Source organism: Nilaparvata lugens, chromosome 3 (genome assembly GCF_014356525.2).
Source record: "Nilaparvata lugens isolate BPH chromosome 3, ASM1435652v1, whole genome shotgun sequence".
Classification (NCBI taxonomy): Eukaryota; Metazoa; Arthropoda; class Insecta; order Hemiptera; family Delphacidae; genus Nilaparvata; species Nilaparvata lugens.
The window spans coordinates 61,401,857-61,414,684 of record NC_052506.1 but is presented as its reverse complement, the minus strand read 5'-3'; the positions used below and the strand labels follow the sequence as shown (position 1 = coordinate 61,414,684).

The window sequence follows — 12,828 nt, the reverse complement described above, 5'->3', positions numbered from 1 at the left end:
TGGGCTCGGGTAGAAAATATATCAATATATATATATATATATATATATTATATATATATATATATTATATTATATATATAACACATAGTTATAGTGCGAGTATAGGAGTTTGGTTGCAGGAGGACTGCAACTTCCAATTTTGTTCACGGCTTCAAGTTTCACAGTTGCTCAGTTGCTATTATTTGCTCAGTCGCAAAAAACGTTTATCTATGACTTCTTGCTGAAAGATGTGCTGAGGAATCCACCTGGAATCAGGCTGAGGTCCAGGCTCCCTTTCTGGTTAAGGATCCAACAGCTTAATGCTGACAATTTCTCAATAGGAGATAGTTGATTCAAGAAGTGGAGAGAGCATACTGTCAAAAACCAAGAAATCATAGCTGATCCAACAAAGAGAGTTGAGGGTTTCAGTCTGGAGAGAAGGTAGTGGGCCATATTGAATAGAATTAGAAGTGACTGCCAGGAAAGTGGCAAATAAATTTTGTGTTTTTTATGTGTTTTCATGCTGACATGCCATATGCATATTATGTATAGTTGCTATTATGGGATAAATGATGAAATTGTGAAGCTATTACACAATTAATTAAAGATAATATTAGAGAACCCAGTTTAAAAATGTAATCACTCCATTTACTTCCAAAAAATAATCTATTATCAAAATGGATCCGTGCAACCTTAACATGAGCCGCCACTGCATTTTGCTAATGTGTTGTTAATATGCTTTGCAGCATGCAAGGAACTGACAAAGAAGAGGATCTTAAAAATGGTGACGACATGCATCAAATAGCAACCGAAGGAAAAGGCATCAAATAGCAACTACTGTTATTGGAAAAGCTCTCATTCATTCAGAGGACACACTCTCACAGACATGCGCCAAAGGTAGGAACAAAAGAATTTATACACAGTACATCATGCGAACCCCACAATCATCAAGGACGGCTACTGCTTCAAATCATAATTTATAAAATTTCGAATAATTCAACATAAATTGTGATAGCTGTATTTTGAAATATTTTATATTCAAATTCAATCTTTTATTGATAATATCAACATTATTGAGCACCACAATTGATTATGGTAGGTAACGCAGTTACTTATGTACGAAATGAAAATAATTTATAGTTGATTTATATTTATGCTATTTGAACAAAATCAGCTATTTTTGCAAACATATGAACGTATGGAATGTATTTGCCGTGCAAGATTAGGTACTTCTAAACTTTTGTGAAGTCCTTTAGCAGGAGTTCTCAACGTTTCCTGCTTCACACCCCCCTTAAGCTCAAAGCACTCCTAAATTAAATCATCTGGTTGAATACTTTTCATCTATGTGAGTTGGAATTCGCGCGCACACCGGAAGCACGCATCCTTTGTGCTATGAGCTTTAGAATCCTGAATTTTCCTCACATCACTAACACCTCCCCCACCCATATTCAGCTCATACATCAGCCAAGAAAGAATCGTGTTGGAATAGAAAAAACATGGAATTTTCTTTTTTCTTTTTTTTTTCATGAATACTAACAGGTAACCCAGTTAACTGTAAACCTTTGCACCAGGAATAATTTTGTGTTGTAGAATGCAATCTCCTTAAGTCCTTATGTCACTTGGAGAAAGCTCTGTTTGGTTGACCTTTTATTGTTGCATAAACTTTGAATCACAAATTGAAAACAATGTTTCAATCATTAAATTGGAATTAATTCATTAATAAAAATGAAAAATAAGCTTATTTATTAAAAATAAGCCTAAGGCTTATAAAAAATAAGCCTAAGGCTTATAAAAAATAAGCCTTATTTTTATTTATTAATAAAAATAAGCTTATCCATTCTCAGTAAATTCAGAATCTTCATCTGGAATTGCAAGTTAATCAGTTTATTACTTCATAAGTGATAATGCGTCAATCGTGTTTTTCCTATTCCATACATGTATAACAGTATAAGCCAATTCCTGCCTTTACAATGTTATAGATAAATGAAATAAAATACAGCCTTTAAAAATAAAATATACATGATGTATATAAATTGGTATTGAGTAGTTAGGCTAGTATGTAAAACCGATAAAAGTTCTTACAGCCTCTTTTGTATTAACATTCATCAACAATTCTAATTTTGACTGCGAAAGTTTTTGCTTCATTTAATTTGTATTTATTATTTCTCTAGAAGAGCTCACGCCCACCCTGAAATCCTTCCTCGCCACCCCCCCACAAGTTGAGAACTACTGTTCTAAAGGATAAAAAATATTTGTTTTGTAATATTCAATTGAGAACCACTGTTCTATAGGATAAAAAAATATTTGTTTTGTAATATTCAATTCAAAAGACAAACACTTACAGTGATATTTTAAATCTATTAGGAAAATTGAATCCCACGTTCGACAAGTATCTATGTAACAATTTAATCTAATTCAGTTTGACTTTAGTTACACTTTTGGGTATTTAATAGTTATCAGCCCTACAGTTGGCCATAAAAAGTCAATAGTACGAACTAAAAGAAAAACTATGAATGATTTTAATTGCCATTTATTTTAAAATGACTATTTGAACGTTTCATTACATAGAATTACTAGTATCCTTTTCATTTACTTAAAAACACAACTAGTCTCGGATGCTTATCCCATTTATCCAATTATCAGGTGTCATTTTCCGATTGTCACTTGATGTGGAAAAAAGTACACGAATTCAATAGGAAAACATTTATTTGTACTTAGTAGTAGCCGATGAACCGTCAGCATTTCCTTATGCTAAGGCCGGTTACAGAGCTCGACCGACCGTCAGTGAAACGCCAAAACAAACCTCATTTACACAAAAAGTATGACACAAATGATTTAGAAATAATATTATCAAGAACATAAAATTGAAAAGCAAAACAAAACTAGATAAAGAATACAGAAAATAGTTGCTTAGAGAAAAAACTGTTTTAGAAATGAGAACTTGATATTAAAAATAGATAAACTTGATTAAGAAAACAGAAAGAAGTTGCTTAAAAGAAGATAAGATAGTTAGAAAAACGTTGATTATAAATAAGAACTACATTTTGAAAATTGAAAAAAAACTTAATGAAGAAAACGAAAAGTTTGATAAAAAAAAGAACGGGGGAAAATGAAATGAAGAATATATTGAAGGTCTGCAAAATAATGTGACAGTTAAAATTGAAGAGCTTGCATGGATTTAAAACAAAATTTGCGTAAATTATCACCAAATGGGTCAAGAATCGGATTTAAACTATTGTACAGGCGGCGCAATGTTCGTTGAAGGAAACAATTTGTATGTTGCACTGTTCTAGATCTTTCTATTGCAAATAACATGGTTTAAACGTGGTCGGTTTAATGGGACAAAGAAATACATGTATTGAACAAAATTAGGAACATCTATCTGAGTATTAAGAATTTTATGGAGCACAATTAGTGATAGGTAATCACGTCTTTTACTCAAAGACATTATTTGAAAAGTGCTTCTCAGATCACGCATGGACTGATCATATTGACAATAAATATGTTTTTTATAAAATTTATTTCTGAGAAATCTATTTTGTATGCGTTCAACACAGTTTACAAAAGAATTCTGATATGGATTCCAAATCACAGCACATTACTCTAATCGACTTCTCACCAAAGAGTAGTACAGCATTTTGATAAGCCCAATATCTGTGAAATGTATAACATTTCTTATCAAGAAGCCTAACATCTTATTGGAAGTTTTAACAACATAATTAAGATGCTCCTTGAAATTGAGGGTGGAGTCAATGAAAATGCCCAAATCCTTAATTAAATAAACTCTTTCAAGTTGGTTACCCTGCATTGAGTAGCTGAAAACGTACGGCGTCCGCTGCCTTGTGAAAATCATGTATTTACACTTCTGTATATTGAGTACCAGTTTATTTCTCAGACTCCAATCATGTATCCTGTCTATGCCTTGTTGTAATAACTCAGTGTCTCGACAGTCATTTATGGCGCGATAAATTTTGACAATTCATCTGCATATATTAGGCAGTTGCTATTTTTTACACAAGAAGAAATGTCATTAATTGAGAGTAGAAATAGGAGCGGCCCCAAGTTGCTATCCTGAGGTACTCCTGAATTACTAGAAAATGTACCTGATCTAATGTTGTTAAAGAGTACAAGAAACAATCGATCAAGTAGGTATGAATGGAAAAAGGCTACCGATTCAGACCTGAATCCCAAGGCAAACATTTTCTTTAAAATGATTTTGTGGTCTACTTAATCGAAGGCTTTAGAAAAATCAAGGTAAATGGCATCAGTACGTGAGCCTCTATCAAGGTTTGCAGAAACAAAATTAGTAAACAATAGAAGATTGCTAACTGTTGAACGTTTAGTCAGGAAACCATGTTGATTTCCAGATATTATTGGTTTAAAATGATTGTAGATACGTTTATACAATATATATTTAAATATTTTCGCAGTTGAGTTCAAATTAGATATTGGCCTGTAATTCGATAAGCTGCTCAATTTACCGGCTTTAGGGATTGGAGTCACTCTTGCTTCTTTCCATCTACTTGGGAATCTGTTTTTGTCAATGGAGAGATTGAATAAATATTGAAGAGGCTCGATCAAAATTTCTGAACAGCCCTTGATGATATACGGTGGAATGTTGTATGGCCCACATGACCTTTTAGGTTTCAAATTCCTAATGGATTCAACAACCTTATCTACAGTTATATTTTTATACCAAAGCTATCAACTGTGCTACTGATTTCAGCATCTGTTTCAACAAGTTCATCAAAGCCAAATGGAGCATCATTGCTATAAACTGAAGCAAAATAGTTTGCAAATTTTTGTGGTACTTCACTAACCGGAATCTTAACACCATTCAATTCATATTCGCTGAGTACAGTATTATTTAATCTTTTGTTTTTTATGTAGTTCCAAAAAGCTCTTACATTAGTCTTAGCATCATTCTGTATGGCTGTTAGTTTATGATAAGCTACAGCTATCTGCATTTTCAAGGTGGTCCCAACTTCCTGAAATCTTTCTACATAATATTGATTATCTTGAAATTTTTCTCTTACGAGCTAGTTTATTCTTCAATTTTAAATGTTTGACTATATCATTATTGAACGAACCAACAAGGATATTTTGCGCAGCTCTTCTCTACCTTGGGGATCCAGACTCATTCAACATAACACAAGTGGTGTGGAAATAACCCGAACATACTTTACAACTCACTTTATCCTTGGTACTCCGATTCACCGGTTTTAAACATTTAACGCAGTTACTCATTTTTAGTACAGCTCTTATCTACCGATAAGCAGGAGCGAAACAGAAATACAACCTCTCTCATTGATTGCTCAACGCAGATTTTAATGAACCTGGTTCTATTTAAAGCAGTCAAACATGTGAATATCATTAATTTAACCTGATTTTTTAATTATTTGTAATGAGATGGAACGAATGAGAAACTTCACTCACGGATATTAGCAGACATTCAACCTACATTAAGAAAACTAATCTTCATATCAAGTGCATTCTTTAAATAATTTACAATGATTATAAACTGTATTTAAGAAAAGTATTACCAAAAACTAAACTCCGTGATATCATCACGGTCTTGGGTTTCACCAAAACCATTTTAACAAAACCAAAACTGAGAAAATCAATTTAAAATGTAATAACTATTGAAATGTGTTTTCTAAGGCTCAATATAACATAAAAATGTGTTATTTAAACTTATTTAATTATAATTAAAAGCTTATTCAACTTACCTCTATGTTTGTTGAAGATGGTAACAAAATTGAAAAATGGAACCAACTCTGTACATGCTTTAGTTCAACATTAATCTAAAAATTGGAATTGGCGCGAATAGGGTAGTAGGTAACATAAAGACAAAAATAAAAGTGTGCTATTGTATTTTAGCTCGGTTCAAATGCAAGACGTTAGATAGTTCTCTAGTATTCGACATTCAAAGTTTGGAATCACGGCAATTGGTAGATCACGGAGTTTGGCAGTTTTACATTTTCGGGTAGTTGTATCTTTTTGGATACAGTGTCATCATTATGCTCAGATGTCTCCCTACTCTTGACAATGTATCCAAAAAGATACCATGCAAAGGGTGGAATGAATTATACATTTTATAAAAATATATTGAAAACATAAAAAATACAGACATTTCATTGTGTTGAATGTTCAATGTATACTATGAAACTGGTAAAGGCAATTTATTTCTTGGGTGAATCACAGGTGTGAGTTATACTTGATACACATCATTTTCGTTTGACCATGTTTGCAATAAGCACACCTGTCTTACCTGACATCTGAGGGTAATGTGCTGTGCTGTGTTGTCGCATTATATTTCTCCTTCAGTTGCATAGAACTATGTAGTCTAGTATCCGATCAAAGTATCCGATTCCTATCAAAAAGTTATCTTTATTGAATCAACTAAACTATGATTCAGTACCTATTTGAAGTTGGGAAGATGAAAGTTTGAAAACTGTAAAGAAATTAATTTGTAATTGAATTGAAATTGGGTACTTACGGTACTTCACACGGAGTCACAGTCACAAGTCACTTTATCTAGTCTCTTTCTAGTCACTTATCTAGTCACTTTATAAGCACAGTTACTTATACATTTATAAGATAAAATACGCAAAAACTGATAAACACTCGGAAGGTTTTTGAAGTTATCGCAACGGTACTTCATGTTTGACAGTTTGAAGTGAATATCAACAAACTGTTATGCATTATTCTCCATTGGTTTTATAGAAAGCTACCTTCTATTTTCTTTGGAAAAGCCAATGTACCTAGAATACATGAGGAACCTTGGGTAAAACAATCAATGTTTGGGAATAATTATTTATTAATGGAAAAGTGTTAGGAAATTTGAAGTTATAACCAAATTATTTATAAAAATAATTAAATAATTATAATTAAATAATTATTATTATAATAATATACTTCAACCAAATTTGAAGTTATAACCAAATTATTTATAATGACACTTGAATATTTGATAGTAATGAATCAAGCCCCTACCATCCCTATACCGCTGTACAGGCCTGAACTCTGCAAATTGAAAGTCAACATCGTCGCCATGTTCAGGGAGCTTCCAGGCGGCAAATTCAAAACCAGTATTGAAAGGAATGGGATAACTGACTGTTATTATCACACAAAGACATAATAATTATATCTTATATCAAATACACCGCGATAATGCTGTTTCAAAACTTGTAATTCAAGATTCGAGTCACTATTACTATTGTTATAGTTATTGATAAACCGAACCGTACACCTTATTGGTTCAAGTTTCAGTCATCTAACTTACCGTACCGTACCTACAATACTGTACCGTACTGGGTTTGTTTCAGTTTCAACGATCAAATAGAAGATAAATAGCCTATTAATGAACTTGTAGACAATTTCTTAAATGAATGGTCTAGAGTTAATTTTTCCAATTGATTATTCTACATACCGTATTATGAGGACAGCACCAGAACCGATTTACTAGGCGCTATAGGCCTACGGTACGTAGGTAGGTACCTATTATTATTTTTTATTATTATTATTTACAACAGCGGCCTGAATGTAACTTAATGAGTAGGTAGGTCTACCGTACCCACTATTAATAAAATAGTTATGGTTTTATCATTAGAAAATAATAATATATCATCATCTGATTAATTTTTAATAGCTCCAGCTATCGCAGGGTCAAGCGACAATGGTCTTTGTATTATTTCTAAGCCGGCTTACACAATGACTTATTGTATGAAGTATCGAGCCTCATTTTTTGAATTATTTTTTAAATATTCAAAATTATGTTATTATTGTGACAAATTTCAAAACATGATGCTCGATACAGAATGAGTACAATACATCAGTCTGTAAGCTGGCTTCAAGTTTCATACAACTGAAATATTTTCATAGTTCAGGGTAATTCTCAATGATATTTAATTTAATAGTTTTCACTATTCATTTTACCATGAAGAAGACAGCAAACACATAATATATCATACTACAAATATTGTGAAAGATTAATACTGCACTGCTATTTAGAAAAGTACTGAATTCGTAAAACTGTAGGATTTCCATCAAGATATTGAAAATCATCATGATCTATCAGTTTAAAACGTCAAAACTTTACCGTACTTTTTTAAAGAATTGAAAAATTTCCCAATTCAAAACAAGAAATATTTGATTATGCATCATTCTGTTACCGAGCATTAAGTTAGATCAAACTAGAATAGGCTAGACTGGAGTAGGGAAACAAAAAAGTTTGCTACAACTATTTAAGAATAAATCGTATATTATAATAAATCATATTATTTACTTAAAAATCACACATTCACAATCAATATTTACTTGATATATTCACATTTACAATATACGGTATTTGAGAATACTTTACATTAGGTACATGTTCCCTACATTACAACATTATAACAAACAGTATTTACAAATAATTTACTTACAATATACTAAAAAATATCTCACACAAACTGCATTTGAAAATAATGATTCGCACATGATTTTATGCATAATTACAGATAGAACAACAATATTCAAAAAAATTAAACAAATGTGTTCAATTTTGAATGAAGAGACTATAAATTGTTTATTCATTCCTGAACAAAACACATTTGTTTAATTTGTTTCGTATGGAAACACTTCTTTTATCATTTTCCAATCTGGCCTTATGGAACATTCTCAGTCTTAAATAAAATTCAATGATTTTCCTTGTCAATATCACAGCATGGTTGTTAGGAAATTCATTCTCAAAAATGTGGCTATTGAGCTCCACAAACAAAGTTTCAAATTTACATTGTGTCAAAATATGATTAACCATTGAATCAATTTTCATTTTTTGGCAGCTTACAAATCTTAGATTTTTCTCAGATACCCTACAAATACTTATCACACTTTGTGAGGGATATGCAAGTCCCCCATTGTCCTTTCTGTTTATTAAAAAGTGGTGGCTTGAGGAGGAACAGCCAGAGAACAAAGCTCCCATGCAAATCATACAATTAAATACCTTGGCAACTTTGCCAGCAACATATCCTGCAATATAAACAATAATGTTCTCAATGTACTCTGAAAGCCTCACATCAATATTACAATCTGAGAAGAGATCCTCATCACTCAGATCTTTCTCAATAGGCTCTTTCCCTGTCAACTTATTGGTGGCGAACATTATTGGATCCAACTGCAAACTAAAATCAACCGTTAGCAATTCAGTTGGATCTTGTGGAACACAGTTTCCATTACTGCTTACCTTTATACCATTTTTTACAAGGAGCTGTTTATAAGCAGCTTTGAATTGTATTACATTTGGATTATTGTTCCAGCCTAAGCGGCCCCTTATACATGCAAAATACATTTCTAAGTGATCCTGTGACATTTTATACATAGGAATGTACTTTAGCTCTCTAGATACAATCAAGTCCTTGTACATGCCTCTGATGCCATGTATGAGGCATAAAAAGCCAACAATCACAGTTTTTCGGGGAGATTTAATCAATGGTTTCCCATCTTCCCTTTGCAACCCTAGCATGTAGTCTTCAGCCTCTTCCAGAAATTTGAATACATGCAAAGCATTGTTATCATTCAGTGCGCTTTTATAACTCTTGGCAATAGGATGCATTGAGTTCCCTATGTCAAAAAGCCTATTGACAATGCTGCAAAATTTACTTGTTGCCAAGCAGCCAACAAATTGGGGGTGTTTCAGATCCTGCTCCAAAACTTCAAGTGCTTTAGCAACTGAAGCACTCAACAGCTGGACAGCCAACTTCACCTTCATTTTTTGAGGGTGATATAGAATGTGCTTTTTCTCAATTTATTTGCGAGTGCCAAACCCTCACTTTCTTGCAGATCTAATAATTGAGAGAAAAAACGCCATCTTATCAGGTTCCCATCCTTGTCTATTAAAACACCCATATCATCAAGAGCATTGCGAGCCAATTTCAACACATGACATACATCTAAAATTATATATACATTTTGTTTTGTCAGAGGGTGCTGAAAAAATGAATTAAAACTACTTACATCGAAACTACATCCTAATTCTCGAGCCATATTTACATTACTGGATAATCCATCAAATGTTACAGATACAATATTTACATTGACATCATGCAGCAATGACAAACTCTGGTTGATGATGGTGCATTTGTCCTTGCTGCTGATGCCATTCACCAAAAAATACCCTATTGGTATCTTCCAGGATGCATTCAATGCAACTACCATCACAACAAGTACCTCCCTAGCTTCAAGCCCTTTCTCTCTCCCCTCACAATAAATATGCCCCATATCAACATACCCCAGAGTCTCCTTTCCATTCCAAATCACATCTCTTTTTATGGACATCTCATCCATCATGAGGCATGCATGAATCTGATAATCTTTACTATCAGTCATTTGTTTGATAAGAGCGAATGCTTCTGCAGTGAAGCCTGGATTGCCATTTACCACATTATACCACCTTCTCAAGGTTGCTGGATGTGGTAAACAATTATTAAAACAGTCCCTGACAAATTTATAACTAGCTGGAGAGTAAAAATACATGGTGAGAGCAAACCTTTTAACGTTGCTATATCCAGCATTTCTTAACGTTTACTATATCCAGCATTTCTTCCACTTTTTTCTAGATTGGTAAGTTCAATGAAAATATCTGCAAATTTATTCTCAAGAACACTCTCAAGTCCTTTGGTAATGTGTACCTTCTCCTTTAACTCTTCTATCATGTTGGACATGGATTTAATTTTTCTATCCCTAACATTAATCTTGGCAGCGTTATTATCTAACCTAGCTTTGTATTTTTCAATACTTTTCACCTTCCTATTGAGTACATACTCACATTTTGAAAGTTTATCTTCACTATTAATCTCATATGAATGGTCATGTAGAAGATCTTTCATGGAAGCTTCCACAGTAGAATGTCCAGATTCCTCCTGCATTTCTACATCACCATTCCCAGAATCCAAAGCAGCAGATCTTTCTTTTGGAGGCGGCCGTGTGTGCACCCTCTGCAAAAACAAAAAATATATACATAAATAATAGTATAATAGTAGGTATGGTATACGCTGTGATGTAAAGCTTTGAAGTATTTGATAAATAGTACAACATGAATTAGGAGTTTTTTCTGGAAAAAGTAGAAGAATAGCAGAGGTCTACTAAAATTTATCAATTTTATTTCAAATCAAAACAATAAATTGCCTTATTCCAATTCATACACAATACATAAACAGAAGTTTGAATCTATCACACAATTTCAGTATACGAAAAAAGGACATAGTATACTAGAAAAGTAGATGAATAGGCTAGTAATAGCGGTTGTACTCTATATCTATTGTATGATGTGCAAAAAATTTAATGAATCATAATAATATACAACTTGCTGTAAGCATGAAGTTTATTGCATGCAAGTAGGAGAAATTTAATTTGCTTTCCTCTAATCCTGTTGTATTTTGTTGTAATGATCAAGAGGCCATCAATTGTAATTTGACTCAGAATTATTTATGAGATTCTGGTTTGGAATAAGCTAGTCTTAACTCATGTTCTATTACTTGTACTTTATCAGAGAGAGACTCACTCATGAGAATTCAGTACATAAGAATTTGTTTTCATAAGGATATGGTCACACTACGAGCAAGTTTTGTGTTCCAGGTTTGGTTCATTATTACATTTAAGAAGCATAAAACTTGCTGGCAAGTAGAATTTACATTGAATCAAACCTGGAGCATGAAATGTGCCAGCAAACTTGCTTGTATTGTGACCATACCCCAATTTATATTGTTTGTAGAAATAATAAGAGTTTAAAAATTCCAGGAATTCAAACTAACCTTCTTAAGTGATCCAGGAAAATTGAAGATTGTAGGAATAGCTGAGGGCATCAAAAGCTTCTTATTTGGATTTTGCCAGAAACATGATGGTTCAAAATGTTCTGAGCAGATAACGCTGTAGATAGTTGGAACAAATCCCTCTCGTCGAATTTTTACCAACCACTCTTGAAGCCTTTTCTTGTCTGTAAGAGGAAAACTGAAAAAAACCATACAGTAATATACATTAATAACAAATTATGATTTTTAGGCAGATGTAGAAAGGAATAGTCAATTATTGTTATAATAGTAAGGGTTCTGGTTAACATGAGTTGTAGACCATGCATAGCCATATACGGATTAAAATTATAATCCTTTTCTAGAGCCTAAATTTTATGTAAATTAGACTAGTAAGGTAAGTCCCCCTACAAATTAATGTCCTTTAACCTTGTCCATATATATGCATAGCTCAAAAGGTGCTTCAGACCAAGTATAATACTTCATAATAAAAAATGACAAACTATAGAAAAATAAATTCCCAAATTTATTGTTGACACAAGTTAGACAGAATAGAAAACAAATGAGTTAGCCTACAGGAATAAGCTTGAATCAAATTTTAAGACCATCAATGACATGATCACTTCTCATTCTCTAGCACATTCTCAACCTGGAATACTGGAAACAAGTAGACTGGAGTAGAATTTCATTATTCTTATTTGTGCAATGCTATGAATTTAGAAGGTTAATTTGGAATTTAGAATTTAGAAGCACACACAATATAATGTAAAAAAGCGATGCTTGATAAACATACTTAGTGCTAGAGAATGGGAATCCAGGAATGACAAAAAGAGACAACGAAATAGAGAGAAGATATCAAGTATATTGTCGCCTCTTACAGTTAAATTCAACAGTTAATAAAACAAAAATTAAGTTGTATAATGAAAACCGAAAATAGAATCACTAAAATTTAGAAAGTTATCTCCGATATAGCTAATTCGATAGCCTACTCTATCTGCTTTACATTGAAAACGTTTTAGATTGAATCATAAGAAGCTTAAAGGACTCCAATTTCAGAAAG

The 12,828-nt window shown here is 32.6% G+C and overlaps 1 protein-coding gene and 1 long non-coding RNA gene across 6 annotated transcripts in view; one reads left to right on the top strand and one right to left on the bottom strand.

Annotated features, from left to right (window-relative positions):
• Positions 1-12,828, top strand: part of LOC111059542 — a 61,230-nt gene that overhangs the window by 31,649 nt on the left and 16,753 nt on the right. For 3 of the 5 annotated variants that reach the window (XR_005570853.1, XR_005570852.1, XR_005570851.1), the window contains exon 5: positions 726-876. This is a non-coding gene — a long non-coding RNA (uncharacterized LOC111059542). Of the gene's footprint in view, positions 1-725; positions 2,541-12,828 lie in introns of those variants that run through there. The other 2 variants (XR_005570849.1, XR_005570850.1) reach the window with 1 other exon arrangement.
• On the bottom strand, positions 9,409-11,965 carry LOC120350526. Its single transcript, XM_039424273.1, has 2 exons — positions 11,775-11,965; positions 9,409-10,958 (listed from the first exon to the last, which is right to left on the bottom strand). The coding sequence occupies exons 1-2, from the start codon at positions 11,823-11,825 to the stop codon at positions 10,539-10,541; spliced, it is 471 nt and encodes a 156-aa protein (XP_039280207.1). The 5' UTR covers positions 11,826-11,965; the 3' UTR covers positions 9,409-10,538.